Genomic DNA, 22,343 nt, shown 5'->3' with positions numbered 1-22,343 from the left:
TAAATGGTACTACAGTGACAACAGTATTGAGATTGTCTATTGAAATATTTAAGTTGCCTGTGACTTGAGCTCTAATCAATGGTCTGAATGATGTTATGACTAATTGATTTGCACAGCTCTGCCTTGGTAAACTTGGAAGAGCGCTAGCAAATTTAAATTGAAACTTTTTAGCTTGCAATTCAGTGCGAAGGTTTTCATGAAAACAGAAATGTAAATCTGTTCTCAAACAAGATGGGCTACTGCGGTGCCAGTTTATAGCTCAGTTTGTTGCTTGATTTGCGGTGGTCCTACAAAACTCCCAGTTCGAGCTTGGCAAGGTACCTCTGAAGTGTAGGGGACCTAGCAACTCAGCATAGAAACTTCCAGAAGACCGTTTCTCTCGACTCTCTCCCAATTTCTCCTGACTCCCAGTTTCTCCCTTGCTCTCTCCCAGTTTATCCCCGGTTCTCTTTCAGTTTCTTCCAACTCTCTTCCGTTTCTCCCCGCCGCCCCCCCCCCCTCAAAAAAAGGCCTTTCTAAAGATATTTTAATAATTTGTTTTAAAATTCTGTTTGAACTGTGACAACAGTTTGAACTCAAAGGCAATCTAAATTGGCTTTTTGATTCTATTAATCCGGCACTTAACCAGATGTTGGCCCCGCAGGGAGAAATGACACATCTGTTACTGTGCCCCGTAATGAATATGGTGAACCACAGTGTTTTACAAGCCCCAGGGTTCGGTACAAATGCTGCCTTAATTGTTGGCAGCATGATGGAGCTGTACCTAGGTGGTCCGGCACACTGTGCACCATGGAGTGAGAGGGCATGGGTTGGTCCTGCCATTTCCCTACGCATCAAATTCATGACCTGAGCTTTACTGCTGGGGCTGCAGATGGGGATTAGGCTCCTCCACTAAACGAGTGAGCAATCAAAAAGCAAGTCACCCCCTGCACGTGGCTGGTTCACCCTAGTGCTCAGGTCAAGATTAGGATTGGGAGAGTCTGAGAATTGTTACGTGACATGGGAATGACCATCTGCCAAAACAGAGTGTGCACTACTTTAAAAAAAAAAATCAATTGATTTATGGGATATTAATGGCTAACCTGTGTAATTGGAACAGTGGTTCTTTCATTCCTATGAAGGGCAAATATGATCTCCAGAAATACTCAACAGGGGATAGGGCGGGAAAGTGGAGTTGATGTAGAAGTTCAGCCATGATCATATTGAATGGAGGATCAGGCTCAAGGGGCTGTATGGCCTACTCTTGCTCCTATTTCTTATGTTAAGTAGCTTAAAGCAGCCTCACCTTTACTGTTTGCCCGCTTTGGAATCCTGTACATTTCCTATTTTTAAAATATGTTTTGGCTTTCATCCTCCAATTTTCTACTCTCTTCCTCTGAAAGCACTGACTCTCACTGGGTCACAGGTCTAGGGGTGCAGCTTAACCCACTGATACCTTGCCCAAGCCATTCCTCATGTCTGGGCCCATAGCAGTGATCAAGCTATTGAGCCATTTGTGGCATCACTGCCAAGTCAAATCCTGACCTCGCCTCATATCCGCATACACATTTGACAGCACCTCCCAAACCCGCGACCTCTACCACCTAGAAGGACAAAGGCAGCCGGTGCATGGGAACACCACCACCTGCAAGTTATCCTCCAAATCACACACCATCCCAACTTGGGCATATATCACCGTTCCTTCATCGTCGCTCGGTCATAATCCTGGAACTCCCTACCGAACAGCACCCTGGGAGCACCTTCACTGCATGGACTGAAGTGGTTCAAGGCGGCGGCTCACCACCACCTTCTCAAGGGCAATTAGGGATGGGCAATAAATGCTGGCCTTGCCAGCGACGCTCACATCCCGTGAATGAATTAAAACAACACATTTTCCAGAAGGGTCACTGGGTAGTAAGCGGGAACCTTGGCTGATTGATTTGTTTTTCTCCAGTCAAAATACTGTTAGATGTCTTTGTATTTCACAAATGACTGCTGCAGTCTGACCCCTGGTTTCACTCTCTGTTAATTATCGCATGTGTATTCTTTCTCATTTTGTTTTCTTTCACGTTCCCCTTTCTTGGTTGAGAGAGAATCTGGCACTGTAGAGCATTGAACATTTTAACTAATTAATGCCACTCTGAATTACCAGACCCAAGCATAAACCTTTTTTTCTTGTTCGAACTGCAAGCCCCTGGAAGGCCCAGAGAATACTGTACATATTTAAATGAAGGTGTACACAACACTTTGGGAATACTTTGTTTGTGTTTTTCAATATCCTTGAATTATACTTAAACGTACTTAAGACCTGACCCGAATACAGCAGTGGGGCAAAGCATCAGTTTAATTCCAGGTCCACCGTCTTGTTTCCAGCTGAAACGCTAGCACAGTGGTTGTGTTACTGGACGAATAATCCAGAGGCCTGGACTAATGATCAGAAGGCAACCCACCACAGCAGCTGGGGAATTTAAATTCAGTTAAATAAATCTGGAATAGAAAAGCTAGTATCACTAATGCTGACCATTTTTCTTCTTCCTTCCTTGTCTTAACAGTTGCCCAAAAGATAGTGGCCACGCGGAAGAAGCAGCAGCTCTCTATTGGACCCTGCAAGTCGCTGCCCAATTCCCCGAGCCACTCGTCGGTGTGCTCTGCGCCAGTCTCCGCTGTTCACATCAGTCAGGTACGTGGTCGAGGGCAAGTTCAGGGGAGGAGCGGGAAATCTATCTAAAGAAACAAACAAACAGTGTGCTGGAGGATGAGGCACGTGCTCCCTTTCTGTCTGAATCGGCATGCTTTCCAAGCTTTGAATCTACAACAACAACAACTACTTGCATTTATATAGCGCCTTTAAAATAGTAAAACGTCCCAAGGTGCTTCACAGGAGCTTAATCAGACAAAATTTGACACCGAGCCACATAGAGATATTAGGGCAGATGGAGGTAGGTTTTAAGGAGCGTCTTCAAGCAAGGAGGAGAGAGAGGTAGCGAGGCGGAGAGGTTTGGAAGTGAATTTCAGAGCTTAGGTCCTCGGCAGTTGAAGGCACCTCTGCCAATGGTGGAGCGATTAAAATCGGGGACGCGCAAGTGGCCAGAATGCAGGAATTTGAAAACAAGGATGGAAATTTTTAAATCGAGATGTTACTCAACCGGGAGCCAATGTAAGTCAACGAGCACAAGGGAGATGGGTGAACGGGACTTGGTGTGAGAGGATGCACAGTGGAATCACACTGGATGATTAGATTCTGGGGCGCCCTGAATGGCCCAGTGGGAAGCGACACCTTAGATAGTGAGGTACTGAGAAATGCAGAGCAGGCAGGTTCAAGGTTTGACCCCAGCTCTGTTTTGAGTTAATTGATTTGGCATGGCAATGAGGATGCAGCAGGCGTGTTCATTGCCCCTCATAGAGGGAGAGCCGATTGTTCAAAGTTTCAACTTCTAATTGCTGTCCGATTACCCCTGCCGAGAAGGGCTAGTGTGTCAGCACAGGAATGGGCTTGGCTGTGTTGCCCTTCAAAGTCTAATAGTAGAAGAAGAGGAACTTGCACAACCTCAGGACATCCCGAAGCGCTTTACATCCAATGAAGTACTTTTTTCTTTATAAGGATAGTCACTCTTGTAATGTAGGAAACGCAGCAGCCACTTTGGGCACAGCAAGATGCTAGCTGAGAGGGCAGATGGGGCCTCAGTTTAACCTCTAATCTGAAAGATGGCACCTGCGACTGTGCAGCACTCTCAGTACTGCACTGGGAGTGTCAGCTCGGATTTTGTGCTCAAGTCTCTGGAGTGAGACTTGAACTCACAACCTTCTGACTCAGGCGAGAGTGCGACCCACTGAGCCACAGCTGACCAAAGGTACGACCTGCATATATCTTAAACTGTACAGTGCGGCTTACTGCCTGCTTTTAATTTTTTTCTTCTCTGTTGTAGACAAGTAACGGTGGAGGGAGTTTAAGCGATTACTCCTCTTCTGTCCCTTCCACACCCAGCACAAGTCAAAAGGAGCTTCGGATCGACATTCCTCAAACCGCCAACACACCAACTCCCGTTCGAAAACAGTCCAAGCGACGCTCTAATATATTTGCTGTGAGTATCCACCTTGCTCTGTGAAGAGAGGGAGCATTGCTATACTTTGCATAAATAATGAACACTGCTAAGTTGAAATCTTCTTCTTATCGTGTCCACGGACAGTCTATACATAGCCCAGCCAGAACTGGACACATTTTTGCGCCTTGTTGTTGAATTCGGCAAGATCTGCAACAGTGCAGGGTTCCTCTAACGATGGGCATTGCAGGAGATGTTGCATAGTCTGTGCCTCAGTTCCACATTCACAAGTTGTCGGGCTGGTTGAATATCCCCATTTGCTTAGTGACAACATTGAGCAACCTACACCGGTCCTAAGTCTGTTAAGGCACTTCCAGGTTGCCCAGTTGCAATTAGCTCCTGGGGGAAGGCTTTTATCAGGTAAAATTTCCATCGCTGGGGGTTGTTCAAGACTGGCGAGCCGGTCTTTCCACAAGGTGATGCGGGCTTCAGATGAGGTTGATTGTAATGGAACAACACTGTTCATGAAGCTCTTCCTTGACTTTAGGCGGCTGGGTGTAGGTGTGTGACAATGCAGAGGGTGCCTCTCATCTGATGTTTGACGGAGTCGCTCTTTCTTGCTGGCTACCGTTCTTATATCAGGGGGAGCGATACCCGCCAGGATATATAGGCTGTTGGTGTTTGTTGGTTTTAAGCAACCTGTGATAAATCGGCAGCTTGCATTCAGAACGGCATCCATCTTCTTGGCATGAGTAGACCTTTCCCATGCAGGGCAGGCGTATTCGGCAGTGGAATAGCAAAGAGCAAGCGCACTGGTTCGCAATGTTTTCGGGCTTGCTCCCCATCTTGTGTTAGTGAGCTTATTCAGGATGTTGTTTCATGCGCTCACTTTTGCCTTTGTCTTCTCAATGTGGTTCTTGAAGGTGAGGCATCGGTCAAGGGTAACTCCTAAGTAGATAGGGTGCTCGTAATGCGTCAGTGTTGCTCCACACCAGGTTACTTTCAGCTGGCGTTTGGCTTCATGGTTTGAAGTTGAAATGCTCAGTTGAAATGACACCCAGGTAACCAAAGAACAAACTGCCATCCTATCTGTTACAGGAGCGGGTAACAGGAGAGGGAAGTAGCTTCATAGTGAAATACTTTTCCTAGTTTGTTTCTTGGTTGTTAATTATTTTTATTTCCAGAGAAGTCAATGGTTGAAGGTCTACTGTGCAGAGCTGAGAATGTCCTATTCATTGAATGGCGATGAGATAGATATCATCGGATGTGTTTGTCACACTGCTTCTTCATTGAAATGGCTATCTGTAAATGTGCTTCTGTAGTTATCAGCGAGGGTGCTCACTTGTGGTCACTGCCCAGCGCCCCTTGCTGGAAAGTGTATGTTTCTGGTCATTATTTAGGATAGGCAAGGGGCTTGGCCACAATGCCTCCATGGCAAAATGACCAACTAACACTTACCGCCTCAGCTAACACATAAAGAAGGATTACTTGGGCAATATACTGAAGATCTGCCAGTGCCTGTGCAAGTACGCCCATGAATTAGTGCGATCATAAAGATCGGGTAAAGTGAGCGTTCCTGACGGCAGAGCTGTCCTAACCCATCTCATTCACACTACACCTTTGGGAATACATGACCAACTTCACCAGAAGTTGCATTTTGATTTGCTCACTTTCAGCGCACAATGACGAGGTTGAAAATAATTAGTTGTCGGGTTACAGACCTGAAACGTTAACCTAACCTTTTTCCTTTCTTCACAGATGCTGCCTGACCTGCTGAATGTTCCCAGCATTTTCTGTTTTTATTTCAGATTTGCAGTATCTGCCGTGGTTTTGCTAATTGCACTAATACCACATTGTGTCTTTGTAATACTGCTGCTGTACTGGATTTCTGCCACTAGGTGCCCTCACTCAGCTGTATAATTATTAGCACTCTCTCCAACGGCAGAAAACAATCAACAATTTCCCACAGGTCCATTTTATTAATATTTGCTGCCTATCATAATCTCAGACCTAGGTTGCTGAATCCAGAAAATAGCTGAAGTGTCCTTTAAAAGAATGGATTGTAGAAAAATATAAATGTACATTTAATGCCTACCGTAGCCTTGACAAATGAAATTCAGGCAGTCAAGCATGCAACGTTAACTTTTTGGTTCTAACACATTACAGCATACTTAAACTCTTGCTATATTTACCACATGACAAGTGGTAATTCATTGCGTGAGCTGTTGTAGCCTAAACTACGCTGGTATGTAATTATATTAGAGGGAAAATTAAGTCTTCTTCCCCCCCCCCCCTCCAGTTGAAGTAAAAATGTAATTAATAACAAATTTCTAGCTTGAAGCAGACACTGGAACTATTAGCTTATTTTCTCTCCTTTGTGAAGACCATGAGAACTTGTGTGTTGATGTCAGTTGCAGGATACATTAATGAAAGGAATGACAAACCCATTTCACTTATACAAAGAACAGAGCTGAAATGTACAACAAAGCATCAGGTGCAGTAAGAAGGTAGAGAAAGAGGCCACAAAAAGACCAGGGGATAAAATATAATGATGTTAGCTGCCGCGGAGCTCTCTTAGTACAGCATTATAGTGTGTGGAATTTTCATCCTGTGCCTATTTGAGCTGTCAGAAACAGCCAGCAATAGTTACAGATCGTGTCCTTCAGAACCGTAGATTTGTCTGAAGAGAATTTTGAAGTGTGTAAAACTAGGGTGATGTGCTGCTGGTTACAGGCCTGTCGCAGGTGATGGTAGCGATGAGAGATTAAAGCGACGAATTAAGAATATCACAAAGTGTATCAAACAACAAGAGAATGTATTAGTTGAAGAGCAATTATGCCTATAGTATATTAACATAGTCTCCACCACTCACACCATCCCCGCTTAGCATGGACAGCCGCCTATAGAAAAATGGTGCTGACCGTGTACCAGTGCGATAGGCATCAGTTATAACATATTAAAAGCACTGGCTATTTCGGGCAGTTCCAATCGGCTGTTCACGCCTTGTTAAGGTGCGATTACCCCAGTGATGTATCTGAATGGAAATGGTTGACTTGAGTTTTTTTGGCCCTTTTGGGATTTGTGCGACTTGGATCAGGCAGCCCCGCCTCCTCTGGCCCCACCCCCTCCAGCCCCACCTTCTGCCAGCTGCGCCTCCTCCAGCACCCCTCCTCCTCCGGCCCCGCCTCCTCCGGTCCCTAGTGCCTCTAAACTCCTGCGACTTCCGTGGACCCTTCTTGTTGGCTGACCGGTTACCAGGTTAGAGCCGGTGTGCGGTGACCCCGCCCTGGGCCGCGGTGGCTTGTCACGCTCCTGTTGCAGATGGCAAGCTGCAAGTGACGGGGGATGTTGCGCGACTTGTTGTTCTGCCCCACATTGCCGCCGCTCCCCAAGCTTCAGGATTTTGGCTGAGGTACTCAAGTACCTCAGCCAAGTAGATTTGTGCCCCAATCCTGACGTGGTTACCATAGTTACCTTTGCGGAGCAGGCCATGGGCACGGCCGACTGGGACTGAAGGCCGGCCCGAGACCAACATGTCCTGGATTTCGCACGGGCATTACCTTTGGAAGAAGTCGAGTACCCTTTAAAACAATGGTATTGGTTACGTCCTCTACCGCATATCACTGGTAAAAAGCACGCTCAATGTGCACGGTGGGGACTGTACCAATGCGTTAAATGCGCCCAGTGATAACACTGATTTCCTTAGCTTTAGAACTTTGTATTGGTTGAAAGGTTACTCACCCTCAGCCTAACTAGCACTGAATGTTTTTCACCCCCTCACTCTCTGAAAGAGCTAGCAATGCGACAGCATCAAATGTTTGCTAAACTATTTACAGGACTTGTAAGTCCTGTGCCTCTCACTTATGTGGCTCAGTGTTGTAATGATGCAATAAGAGTGCCGTTAACATTTTGTGGTATTTGAAGATAACATTTTCAGCTTCCAGTGCACAATATTCCTTGGTGTCTTTTAAGTTTGAATCCCTGCTATGTTACAACGGTCATTTTCTGTCTTCTAGTCTCGAAAAGGAAGTGATCTAGACAAGGAGAAGAAAAATCTTGACACCAGAGCAGACAGTATTGGGAGCGGCCGAGCAATCCCAATTAAACAGGTAAGCTGCTGGTTTTTCTTTCTCCCCACTGCTCTTTTTAATTGGAGGCATGGAGCACTGTAGTTTCGACACTGTAACACACCTCTTGTTTTTTTCCCCTCTCTGTTTGTTTGATGCTTTCCATTTCGTTAACATAGAAGTCACACACTTGACATCAATTAGCTGGGTCCTAAACGTGCTAAAGTAAGATCATTAGAGTAAGATGCTCGCGACACCGTGGGAAGTTTTAAGAACTGGGCCTAATTAACTGCAATCTGCAGGCCCTATCTGCATATGGAGTGCTTCCAGCTTTGGCTGCTTCAAAGGCTGGCTTTGTAGGAGTGCCATGATTAGGACTGAACAGGCGAGTGTCTGAATCCGATCACTGTACAGAACTCTTGTGATCTTGTATATTGTTTGACTTGGCCCCAATTTGCCGATGCAGGAGGACATTTGAACATGACTTTCTACGCTCCCAAAGCTGAGGCAATTAGTTCTGATAACGATGGCCTGTGCACTGACTATTTGCCCTTGTTTGCAAATCTCTAATGAAGAGGCTTCAGTAGCACCTCAAATAATGTGCAAATTAACTTGCTTGTTTTAATATGGGGGATGGGGGAATTCTTTTGACAGCTGGGAGTGTGGTCTTTGTGTCAAACTTTTCTATACGATCAGGCAAAAAAGATATTTTGATAGTCATATGGTGTTTATACGGAAAGAGTTTTTTCTCTTTTAATCCTATTTTTAAAAATGAAGTTGGATGTTGTCTTAAATAATGTAACATTGACATTCTGGGTTTATGTTGGCTTTGCATGTGGAGTCTCGCTGAGTTTCTTCTCTGAATAAAGCACAGAGCACACTGAGAGTTTTGTTTTTCACAATGAAATTCATAGAACAAGAATTTTTTTTGCTTTGAATCTAAATTTTAAATTTTTTCAAAGTGGTAAGTCACTAACTGCTAATGTTTAAACATTTCCCGGTGTCACTGACATCTGTAGTTAACTCAATATCCTCACCATATCCTGCACACGAGACAGCTGGGAAATTTACATCAAAAATAACCAAACTATGCTTCTGCATCCTGGCATACTCCAGATGTTTGAATAGCGAATAACGGATCCCCAGACTGAGTTATCGGCTGAAATCTAATTGAAAGGTTCAAAGAATAAAGCAAAATTGTGAGTGAGTTACAGGTTGGAACCTAATCGAGGGGTACAGCTAATGTGTATATAGAATAACAAGATAACCGAGAGTGAGTTACAGGCAGGAATCTAATCGAGGGGTACAGATAATGTGTATATAGAATAACAGATACCCGAGAGTGAGTTACAGACAGGAATCTAATCAAGGGGTACAGATAATGTGTATATAGAATAACAGATACCCGAGAGTGAGTTACAGGCAGGAATCTAATCGAGGGGTACAGATAATGTGTATATAGAATAACAGATACCCAAGAGTGAGTTACAGACAGGAATCTAATCAAGGGGTACAGATAATGTGTATATAGAATAACAGATACCCGAGAGTGAGTTACAGGCAGGAATCTAATCGAGGGGTACAGATAATGTGTATATAGAATAACAGATACCCGAGAGTGAGTTACAGACAGGAATCTAATCGAGGGGTACAGATAATGTGTATATAGAATAACAGATACCCGAGAGTGAGTTACAGGCAGGAATCTAATCGAGGGGTACAGATAATGTGTATATAGAATAACAGATACCCGAGAGTGAGTTACAGACAGGAATCTAATCGAGGGGTACAGATAATGTGTATATAGAATAACAGATACCCGAGAGTGAGTTACAGACAGGAATCTAATCAAGGGGTACAGATAATGTGTATATAGAATAACAGATACCCGAGAGTGAGTTACAGACAGGAATCTAATCGAGGGGTACAGATAATGGCCCAGAAATTAGGTTCGGGGGCTTGCCGCGCGTGCAAGCCCCCGATGTGCACTTACCCGGCGCGCTGACATTTCAATCCTGGCCCGCATTGCATTTCCTGTCACTGGCCCGCTTCAAGTCCTGCCGTGCTGTGCGTGCGTGACCCAGCGGTGTACTTAGTGCGATGAGTCGGCTGGGATCACGTGAGCACTAGGCAACCAATGGGAGGTTGCAAAAGTTCATTCATGAGTTTGATAGTAAGAACTGTCAAACTCATGAAAACTCCTGGCCCCAAAACACTACTTAAACTTGAAAGAAAATTAAAAAAATCATCGCACTACTTAAGTAAACTATAAATAACTGTAAAAAACTATTTTAAACAATAATTTTAAATTTTGAAAAAAATTATTATATAAAAAATCAGGGCTAAAAATAGACTTACCTTACTGTAAAGTCTTCAAAAAAAAATGAACCTGTGGAAAAATTTTCTAATTTTACTTAATAGACCACTTACCTGTTAAAAGTAAGTACTTACGGCTGCTTTTTCCACGCGTAAAAACCAGAGTCTTTTCCCCACGGGCAACTCTTTAAAAAAAAAAAGGGAAGTTCAGCGCGCACGCGCTACCTGAAACCTCGCACGCGTTCCGCCTCTTAACCCCTTGGGTCAGAGGAGAGGAAATGCCGGTTTTCCCCACATGCGCTGTGCATGCTGAAAACCGGCAATTCCTCCGGGCCCACGCGTGAGTACCCCGTCCGTACTCACGCGTTGGGACAGGAATTACTGGCCCAATGTGTATATAGAATAACAGATACCCGAGAGTGAATTACAGGCAGGAATCTAATCGAAGGGTACAGCTAATGTGTATATAGAATAACAGATACCCGAGAGTGAATTACAGGTTGGAATCTAATCGAAGGGTACAGCTAATGTGTATATAGAATAACAGATACCCGAGAGTGAGTTACAGGCAGGAATCTAATCGAAGGGTACAGCTAATGTGTATATAGAATAACAGATACCCGAGAGTGAGTTACAGGTTGGAATCTAATCGAGGGGTACAGATAATGTGTATATAGAATAACAGATACCCGAGAGTGAGTTACAGGCAGGAATCTAATCGAAGGGTACAGCTAATGTGTATATAGAATAACAGATACCCGAGAGTGAGTTACAGGTTGGAATCTAATCGAGGGGTACAGCTAATGTGTATATAGAATAACAGATACCCGAGAGTGAGTTACAGGCAGGAATCTAATCGAAGGGTACAGCTAATGTGTATATAGAATAACAGATACCCGAGAGTGAGTTACAGGTTGGAATCTAATCGAGGGGTACAGCTAATGTGTATATAGAATAACAGATACCCGAGAGTGAGTTACAGGCAGGAATCTAATCGAGGGGCACAGCTAATGTGTATATAGAATAACAGATACCCGAGAGTGAGTTACAGACAGGAATCTAATCGAGGGGTACAGATAATGTGTATATAGAATAACAGATACCCGAGAGTGAGTTACAGGTTGGAATCTAATCGAGGGGTACAGATAATGTGTATATAGAATAACAGATACCCGAGAGTGAGTTACAGGCAGGAATCTAATCGAGGGGCACAGCTAATGTGTATATAGAATAACAGATACCCGAGAGTGAGTTACAGGCAGGAATCTAATCGAAGGGTACAGCTAATGTGTATATAGAATAACAGATACCCGAGAGTGAGTTACAGGCAGGAATCTAATCGAGGGGTACAGCTAATGTGTATATAGAATAACAGATACCCGAGAGTGAGTTACAGGCAGGAATCTAATCGAAGGGTACAGCTAATGTGTATATAGAATAACAGATACCCGAGAGTGAGTTACAGGTTGGAATCTAATCGAGGGGTACAGCTAATGTGTATATAGAATAACAGATACCCGAGAGTGAGTTACAGGCAGGAATCTAATCGAGGGGTACAGCTAATGTGTATATAGAATAACAGATACCCGAGAGTGAGTTACAGGCAGGAATCTAATCGAAGGGTACAGCTAATGTGTATATAGAATAACAGATACCCGAGAGTGAGTTACAGGTTGGAATCTAATCGAGGGGTACAGCTAATGTGTATATAGAATAACAGATACCCGAGAGTGAGTTACAGGCAGGAATCTAATCGAGGGGCACAGCTAATGTGTATATAGAATAACAGATACCCGAGAGTGAGTTACAGACAGGAATCTAATCGAGGGGTACAGATAATGTGTATATAGAATAACAGATACCCGAGAGTGAGTTACAGGTTGGAATCTAATCGAGGGGTACAGATAATGTGTATATAGAATAACAGATACCCGAGAGTGAGTTACAGACAGGAATCTAATCGAGGGGTACAGATAATGTGTATATAGAATAACAGATACCCGAGAGTGAGTTACAGACAGGAATCTAATCGAGGGGTACAGATAATGTGTATATAGAATAACAGATACCCGAGAGTGAGTTACAGGTTGGAATCTAATCGAGGGGTACAGATAATGTGTATATAGAATAACAGAAACCCGAGAGTGAGTTACAGGCAGGAATCTAATCGAGGGGCACAGCTAATAATGTGTATATAGAATAACAGATACCCGAGAGTGAGTTACAGGTTGGAATCTAATCGAGGGGTACAGCTAATGTGTATATAGAATAACAGATACCCGAGAGTGAGTTACAGGCAGGAATCTAATCGAGGGGTACAGCTAATGTGTATATAGAATAACAGATACCCGAGAGTGAGTTACAGGCAGGAATCTAATCGAGGGGCACAGCTAATAATGTGTATATAGAATAACAGATACCCGAGAGTGAGTTACAGGTTGGAATCTAATCGAGGGGTACAGCTAATGTGTATATAGAATAACAGATACCCGAGAGTGAGTTACAGGCAGGAATCTAATCGAGGGGTACAGCTAATAATGTGCACATAGAATAACAGATACCCGAGAGTGAGTTACAGACAGGAATCTAATCGAGGGGTACAGATAATGTGTATACAGAATAACAGATACCCGAGAGTGAGTTACAGGTTGGAATCTAATCGAGGGATACAGATAATAATGTGTATATAGAATAACAGATACCCGAGAGTGAGTTACAGGTTGGAATCTAATCGAGGGGTACAGCTAATGCGTATATAGAATAACAGATACCCGAGTGTGAGTTACAGGCAGGAATCTAATCGAGGGGTACAGATAATAATGTGTACATAGAATAACAGATACCCGAGAGTGAGTTACAGGTTGGAATCTAATCGAGGGGTACAGATAATGTGTATATAGAATAACAGATACCCGAGAGTGAGTTACAGGTTGGAATCTAATCGAGGGGTACAGCTAATGCGTATATAGAATAACAGATACCCGAGTGTGAGTTACAGGCAGGAATCTAATCGAGGGGTACAGCTAATGTGCATATAGAATAACAGATACCCGAGAGTGAGTTACAGGCAGGAATCTAATCGAGGGGTACAGCTAATGTGTGAATAAAAAAATGGATAATTGGGAGTTAATAATAGGCTGCAATCTAATCGAGGAATACAAATAATTTGTATATAGAATAAGGGATACCTGTGAATCTAATTGAGTGGTTCAGGTGACATCACATAACCGTGGCAGTGAACTCTGAACAGCTTAGAATCACCATTGTAACCATGAATTAGATTACAGCCTTGCCTATGCTTCCTAGCTTATGATGTGCATGCCATATATGATCTGAATTTCCTGTGGTCCTATATTTTTGTTGCAGTATTGCTCCAGGTCCTTGTCCCCGTGTTGACTTACCCAATGAGCAGTAACGGTGGGGCTATCGTTACCCCAGCTTTTCAAAGGTGTCATCTGCAGTTGATCATCAGGAAATTCTGTGGCGATCTATATTAGATTAATGGGCCAGCACCACACATTGGCCAGCTTTGATTTTTGTGGTGACTAATTAGTGCACCATTTCTACTGTATGAATTCAAGGAGCTGAGATGTGAAACATGTCATGCAGCCTTATTGCAGTTATTTATCTAATTATTTCAATTGTAAATTTCTTCAGTTTAATATGGTAGATTGATTAATTAAAGTATTTATTTACTCTCAATGACTGAAAGAGCTGCTTTCAAATAAATTAAGCACTAGACTTTGATTAATTCCAGTGTAAAGCAAACTTAATGTTTTCTAAAGGAGTGTGCAAATGCTTTAAAAGCTAAGGAGAGGGAGAATTTTTTTTACCAGTCTCTGCTTTGTCTTGACTGGGCTTGTCATTTATTAATTTTTCATAGCGGGAGAATTGTACATACATAATCACTTGATTGCAGTGGGAGTTGGCAAGTTCCTGTGGTCTCATTTGCATAAATCTTGTTAAGTCAATGGCAGTTAATGAAGTACAAATGAGCTCAAAGAAGGTGACATGGAAATGGCTGATGGCAGATGGGAAGTCTGTTTATGTGATCGCAGCTGTGTGTGTGTGCATGTGAGGCTCAGGCTGGCAGTGTGCTAGGCTTTTACAGTGTCCTCGTGCAGTCTCAAAGGCCAGGGCTTCCTCAAAGGCAAAAATGTCCTCGCTTTTCACATCAAACCACCAAGCTTCCAAGTAAAATTCTATTGATCTCAGTATATGGCTATTTATAACCTGCTTCCCTACGTGTGCCTCTGTCACACTGGGTCGTGGTGCGAGGTGCGACCCTTTGATTAGGTTTGGTGAAATTTCCCTCTGTTTTGCTGAGGGAAATGGGAGATGAGTGTATTTTTGAGATGCTGTCAAAACACAGAGGACCCAACGGTGAGGTAGTTGGAGGAGATTTGGGGGCAAACAATGAGTTACCTTGAGGAGAATTGGAATAAATAATGAGATAAACAAAGGAGAACAGGGAGCAGAAAGTGGGTTTCATCGAGGTGATTTGGGATGACCAGTGAGTTACAAAAGGACAGTAGGGGCCAGCAATGAGTTACATAGAGGAGAGTAACAGGGAAGAGGTATGTTATGTAGAAGACAATAGGAGGCCAGCAGTGGAGGAGAGTAGCAGAGAAAGATGTGAGTTATTTGGAGGAGAACAGGGAATCACAAGTGAATTGTACAGAGGAAAATATTGAGCTGGCAATGAGTTGCAGAAGATAATGGAGGCTAGCAGTAGGTTGTTTGAATGGAAAATTGGAATCTGGTCGTGAGTTGCACCGACAGACAACTGAGTGCCTGAAAGTGAGTTAGCTAGTGGAGAATAGGGAGCTCGTAGTAAGTTGAACAAGTAGAGAATAGGGGACCAAAAATAAAGCTACATGGAGGGGAATAGGAGACCAGCAGTGGACAGTGCAAGTGAAGAATAGGAGACCAGCAGTGGACAGTGCAAGTGAAGAATAGGAGACCAGCAGTGGACAGTGCAAGTGAAGAATAGGAGACCAGCAGTGGACAGTGCAAGTGAAGAATAGGAGACCAGCAGTGGACAGTGCAAGTGAGGAATAGGAGACCAGCAGTGGACAGTGCAAGTGAAGAATAGGAGACCAGCAGTGGACAGTACAAGTGAAGAATAGGAGACCAGCAGTGGACAGTACAAGTGAAGAATAGGAGACCAGCAGTGGACAGTGCAAGTGAAGAATAGAAGACCAGCAGTGGACAGTGCAAGTGAAGAATAGGAGACCAGCAGTGGACAGTACAAGTGAAGAATAGGAGACCAGCAGTGGACAGTGCAAGTGAAGAATAGGAGACCAGCAGTGGACAGTGCAAGTGAGGAATAGGAGACCAGCAGTGGACAGTGCAAGTGAAGAATAGGAGACCAGCAGTGGACAGTACAAGTGAAGAATAGGAGACCAGCAGTGGACAGTGCAAGTGAAGAATAGGAGACCAGCAGTGGACAGTGCAAGTGAAGAATAGGAGACCAGCAGTGGACAGTGCAAGTGAGGAATAGGAGACCAGCAGTGGACAGTGCAAGTGAGGAATAGGAGACCAGCAGTGGACAGTGCAAGTGAGGAATAGGAGACCAGCAGTGGACAGTGCAAGTGAGGAATAGGAGACCAGCAGTGGACAGTGCAAGTGAAGAATAGGAGACCAGCAGTGGACAGTGCAAGTGAAGAATAGGAGACCAGCAGTGGACAGTGCAAGTGAAGAATAGGAGACCAGCAGTGGGCAGTGCAAGTGAAGAATAGGAGACCAGCAGTGGACAGTGCAAGTGAAGAATAGGAGACCAGCAGTGGACAGTGCAAGTGAAGAATAGGAGACCAGCAGTGGACAGTGCAAGTGAAGAATAGGAGACCAGCAGTGGGCAGTGCAAGTGAAGAATAGGAGACCAGCAGTGGACAGTGCAAGTGAAGAATAGGAGACCAGCAGTGGACAGTGCAAGTGAAGAATAGGAGACCAGCAGTGGACAGTACAAGTGAAGAATAGGAGACCAGCAGTGGACAGTGCAAGTGAAGAATAGGAGACCAGCAGTGGGCAGTGCAAGTGAAGAATAGGAGACCAGCAGTGGACAGTGCAAGTGAAGAATAGGAGACCAGCAGTGGACAGTGCAAGTGAGGAATAGGAGACCAGCAGTGGACACTGCAAGTGAAGAATAGGAGACCAGCAGTGGACAGTGCAAGTGAAGAATAGGAGACCAGCAGTGGACAGTGCAAGTGAAGAATAGGAGGGCAACATGTGCAGAAGAAGTCATAGACACAGGCAGGGAAGAGTGCTCATTATGCTTGTGTTTTGCAGCGCACAAAGATTTTTAAATTATCTCTTGCGCACAAGATTTACTATCTAATCCACTCATGTCCCACATGTTGTGTAAGAGTAAGTAACTGCCATCTGTGAGAAAAAACCCTACGGGACAAAAGTTCTGGTTGAAAAACACTTTCTTACCACAGCTTGCTGACTGACACTATTTCACTTTATGTGATGGCAGAGTGGGGCGGTGGGGATGGTGGTTTCTGTCTCCGTTCAACCTTGCACTAACAGCAAACTGAAGGAGTACTTTTTAGGGGATGGTGGTATTCCACTGTCGACCCAACATTTGCTCTCATGTGATCGCCTGTGTCTAAACCTAATGTGCAGTGCAATGCAAGTTCTAAGGTCCATTATATTCATGTGTTGAATATTTTGCAAGTCTCCCTACTGGCTCATACACTTAAAAAAAAAAAATGTATGCTTTTTCAGGAATATCTCAATCATGAAAAATTTATCATTGAATAAAGGTTTTTTCATATTTGCTGTTTTGTGTATTGCACTATTTTACCCTTTCCCTCTCATCTGCCCCCTTCAAATAAAGCCTGAGTCTGATTATGCCCCTGTGTTGCACCATCTGACACCAATAGAGGGTGAATGATGATGTGTTGAATTGACCTATTGAAGTGACTGTTCTCAAAGGTGAGGGAGGGTGCCATTAATCTGCAACTAATACCTCTTTGTATTACACTCTTGCCTTAGAAGCAGTGCTGCAATATAAACCAGGCAGCATACGCTGTCTCTACAGATATCAAGGAAGCGGTTTTGCCGTCTGCTTTCAGAGGACAAAGCCGCATTTGATGTTGGGCCCACTATTTTATCCCAGCTCTTAGTCCACTCACACAGGTGACCAGTGTCCTTGTGAATCTTCCTCCATCAGGAAATTGTGTGTGACCAGAACTTCTAATCGGAAACACAACTTGGCAGTAATGGTGCGTGTTCAAATCATCTTCACGGACAATTGTTCCTGAATTCAGTCGTCAGTGCAAACATAGTATAATTAGCCACAAAGGGAACCAGATTATATTGAAAGTGGATATAAATGAGCTGTTGTCATCATCAATATTCCTTTTTAAAAAAGTTAGCATTAATTTTATCATGCTTATCTATTGGGTTTTTTGTTCAAACATTGAGTGAAAATGTCGTGTTGAGAGATACTGGCCTGTACGGATTACGAGGCTGGACTCTGGTGAAACATCTGAATAAATCAGAACAAAGCAAAAAGCTTACTTTTTTGGAGTGCAGTGACTGTTTTTATTTAAATATCCTGTGTTACTGGCAGTATCTCTACTGATGTGAATCCAGCTCCCTCACACAATAGGACTCATTGGCCAGCACTCTGTTACTGACTGTATCTTCACTGTTGTTAGTCCAGTTCTCTCACACTGTCTGATTTAGTCACTATCGTAGCCAGGACTCTCTGCTAATGACTATACTGATTAATCTAGGTCATTCACGCTGCTGGGCTCAGCAATTCCTCCAAGTTTGTTCTGCCTTCAGCACTCACAAAAACATAATTTTTAAAATGATAAAAGATAACTACTCTTTTAAAGGGTGGTAACAATAATTGTTATCATCGGGAGAACAGGTTTGGAGTTAGTCCCAACAGTGCGAGGGAGATGAATCAGCATCACTCTTTAAATATAGCAGCTATGTGGGATGTACAAATTTAATACCTAAAATTAAAATTACTGTTATTTCGTGAAAGAATTTTAAAAAAAATGTTCAATGCCCTACACTTCCCATCTGTGTGCTGTTACAGTAAGTGAGGTTGAGAGTTTCTTGAACAGTGGTATCCTCAAATTCTGGAATTTTTATATCTATAAAAAAAACAAAAAATGAGCAATTCTGTCTAAGTCCTACATGCAAGGAAAAACAAGTTTTCACTGTGTTGATTTGGGTAGAAGATATTCACAGAAGTTGAGAGTGTGATTTTCGGCACATGGTACCCAGGTTGGTACATGTGGAGCGGACAGACTGTTGCAACTTGCTTCCACAGAATAGTTTTCTCATGAAGGAAGTAATCAGTGCGTGATTAATGAAATGTGTGCTGGCTGTGTTTGTAATAGTGTGGTCTTCAGCATGTGTGATCATATTTACAATAAATGGGACGCAAGGTAGAAGTATGTTCTTCTTTTACATTTGCTGCTCTTTCCCTCCTCCCCTTTTCTCCTGAAGGCACTGATCCTTTCTGGAGTACAGTTCCACAGGTACCTGTTTGCCATCCAGTACAGTACCTAGCTATTTATAACGTGTGTGCCTGGACAGTGTCATAGGGCTGTTTGTCTGTTCAGAGTTTCACAGCTAAGCCTGATATCATCACACACGAGTCAATGAATAGTGATCAGGGGCAGAAATTTTTTCTCTTTCTCTTCCACCCCCTCCCCCCACAACTCGAGGACACTGAGGGTCAGCTCCAGCTTGAGATCAGATGGGAAATTGATCCTGGTTCACCCCTGGTCTGTATGGCACAGATCCACATTGAGCAGTGTATTCACATTTTTGCATATTAAGGTGCACCTTTCATTATAGTTTAAAAATGTGTCAGAAATTGGACAAGTGAAGCTATTAATCATACGTCAGTGAGAATAAAATGCATGGAAATCAGGTTAATCGCTTATCAGAAGTTGGTCTCCAAAAAACAAATGGTTTTGTGCTTCCTTTGAACCCGTACCATTTTACAAGCTGCACCGGTTCCCCCTGTTAAAAGTCGCAGTGAATCAAATTAAATTATACGGTTGATAATGAAAAAGTAAATGTATGAAGAAATGGACCCCGATTAAAATTCCCATTAGTCTCCCTACATTGTTAATGTATCTTCACAGGGAATATTAGGACATTGATGTGAAGACAAAAGCAGCAGGAGGAAGATTCTATCTTTGAACATGAATCTATTTCAGTGGCAGTGCTTTGAGGAGTCTGCAAGTCGCTGAGGGCAATCAGGAGTCAGTGTTAAAAATTCAAACCTTTTAAAGTGCTTATTGTGTGTGTTTTACTGGAGTTGCGGTAATAGTGTCTTTAATAGGATTTTCCTTGGTTTGAATAAAGCTTTTCTTTAAGAGAAACCTTGTAACAACATTATTAGCGATTGTTGAGGTATTTGACCAGCATCGAGTTGGAGTGTGACCCCTGTAAACTCCTCCTTAAGCTTTTACGACTACGGGACTGAATAATAAACCCTTTTTTGAAGAAAAAAAGTTGCTCATGGAACAGTTAAAAGGCTGCACATTACTCAGATGTAAAAGATACAGTCTCCTGCAAGCAGCCAGTGATAAAATTGGACCTTGACTGGACCGTTAATTGATTTGAAAGTTCCCTCAGGCTTACTTGCTTGTTCCCCCCCTCCTCTGCTATTGTATATGCAATGTAGTCACTATTCCCACAGCAGTCAAAATATTTCTTTCCAAGTAATTAGATAAACTGTGTCCTTGCACCAGAAATGTGGGGTGTGTGCCTGCTTAGAATTTCACAGCACTTGGGTGGGACTCCACGGATAATATGTCTGAATATACTTGGATTACCCCCCACCCCCCTCCCACTTAGAGACTGGCAAGTGATTTATTTTTCTTCCTTTCCTTCCTTCCTTCCCTCCCCTCCGTGTGGTACATCAGCGAGCATGTCATTTTCTGTGCCCATGCTCCTCCAGCTGGCAAGTTTCTGATTCCTATCACACTGTCAGGAGATTGGGCACGACCCCAGAGGTGGTGTTTTAGGCTGCTGTCACACATGTATCTCTTTACAACAGGTTCAAAGATAGCATTGGCTGAATCCTCCCTCTCAGTTGGGGAGGGGTGGGGGGAGATAAACAAATGGAGGGAAAATAAATGACAAGCTGCGAGTGCGTTTGCCATATGTAAAAATGAACTGATCAGCTAGGACTGGGGTTTGCAGTGGGTTAGCACCCTATCCTTTTAACTCTGGGGCCTGGCTTCCAACCTGGCCCAGACTGATGGGGATGGAACACTCCTCTCTCTCCAAGCATGTTGGGCTCGGGGGTTTAAGTCAGAATTTATGTCATTCACTAAGAATGGCCTGCGTGAAGAATAGAAGTAGCAGGCTGTTTTAATAGAGAATAATGTTCTCAGGTTAGGAGTAAGGTAGTTTCTGACTTAGTGCCACTGTCCTATCTGGCCTTACAGTCACTAATTCAGCATTGTAGAAGCAGTGGGACTGTTTCTATCCTGAGAACACTTGATGGGATAGAGTACAGAGAACTTTACTGTGCAGCTTTACCTGACCTGAGTATTAGTGGGAAGTGTTGCATTATCCTACCACTATCCTTCCTTAATGAGCACAACATTAAAGCTAGATAATGATTATAAAATAATGACTCTTTTGTAATGCCTTTAACAGGACTCTGAATGCAGAAAGCAATCTCTGTGAGGGGCTGCAAGTGAAAGACAGCAGTTGATTTTGAATGTATCATTTCACTTTTCAGTATTTAAAACAATGTAAAACCTGTCACCCCACTGAGCTCCGCAGGCCACCATTATACAGCCTTTATCTCAGTCCTCAGCACGCCGCTCTCCAACATGGATCTCAACAAGTTTTAATTTGGCAGCGGAACAGGTGGGGTACCACAAAAGTAGCCAGAATGTATTTTCTTTTTGCTCTCTGCAATTTTCTCCTCATTTATTCACCTCCCTTGCTCACACTGCAATGAGGGCCTGCAGGTTATTTGCTTGGGGAGAAGCAAATCCAGTCCTGACCTTACCGGGCCTCTACACATACACACGCATGTATTTCCAGTGAAGACTATGTTATAGCAGCTGGGAGCGTCGACCCTGGTTGAATTTCTCTTCCCTAACCCAGGGCGACTGCTGCCAGTTACAGTACCCAGAAAAAGAAAGACTTGCATTTTACGACCTCAGAGCAGCCAATGAAGTTCTTTTTGAAGTGTAGTCACTGTTGTGATGTAGGAAACATGGCAGCCAATTTGCACACAGCAAGGTCCCACAAACAGCAATGTGATAATAACCAGATACAGGCCCCTTCTGGATACAGCAGGAATTTAAATAAGGTAGCTCCAAGGACTGCAAGTCCAAATCAAGGTGGGAACTTCAAGACACGGCTGAAAGCAAATTTAAATGGGTTTCTCCAGCGATACAGGCTGCTGCTAGCTGGCATTTAGTTCTGACTGCATGTGAGCTGACCTCTCAATCTGTCCATATGGTATTGCTTCGCTTGGGGGGGGGGGGGGTGGTGTGTGAAACCTTTGTAACCTCCCCCCAAAACTGGAGGATGCTTTGAACAAATATGCCCACGTGATCATTCACACACGCAACCGTCCTTGTTGCTGCCAGTCCTCACAAAGTATACGAGCTGGAATTCGCAACGCCAGCAGCCTGGCTGTATTGCAGAATGACGAGCAGCTCCAAAATATAAACATGCCATGAATTCCACAGGACCTCGCTTTTCCAATTTGCACGATTATAAAAATGGTCTTGGGGAAATGCAGTTATTTAAACAATGTATATGTACTTATAACAGTGTACACGATAAACAAAGCAGTATTACAGTTCCTCTGCACCAGAAATTATGACAGGTGTATTGTCATTAATAAATTTGTGGAGATTTATGAGCATTGTTTACAGACTCTGTTTGCCTGGTGAAATTGTACCAGCAGCTGTTTTGTGTTGCTAAT

General features: G+C 43.5%; 1 protein-coding gene across 1 annotated transcript in view; it reads left to right on the top strand.

Annotated features, from left to right (window-relative positions):
- agap1 (ArfGAP with GTPase domain, ankyrin repeat and PH domain 1) overlaps nucleotides 1-22,343 on the top strand; it is a 585,448-nt gene that overhangs the window by 127,022 nt on the left and 436,083 nt on the right. Inside the window, exons 5-7 of the mRNA XM_085984196.1 lie at nucleotides 2,532-2,659; nucleotides 3,906-4,061; nucleotides 8,036-8,128. Of these exons, the coding sequence (XP_085840322.1) occupies nucleotides 2,532-2,659; nucleotides 3,906-4,061; nucleotides 8,036-8,128 (377 nt within the window). The remainder of the gene's footprint in view (nucleotides 1-2,531; nucleotides 2,660-3,905; nucleotides 4,062-8,035; nucleotides 8,129-22,343) is intronic.

Source organism: Somniosus microcephalus, chromosome 4 (assembly GCF_052327205.1).
Source record: "Somniosus microcephalus isolate GS21.2 chromosome 4, FLI_Smic_1.0, whole genome shotgun sequence".
Lineage (NCBI taxonomy): Eukaryota > Metazoa > Chordata > Chondrichthyes > Squaliformes > Somniosidae > Somniosus > Somniosus microcephalus.
The sequence above is the reverse complement of the archived record's forward strand: the minus strand, read 5'-3'. Positions and strand labels throughout refer to the sequence as shown.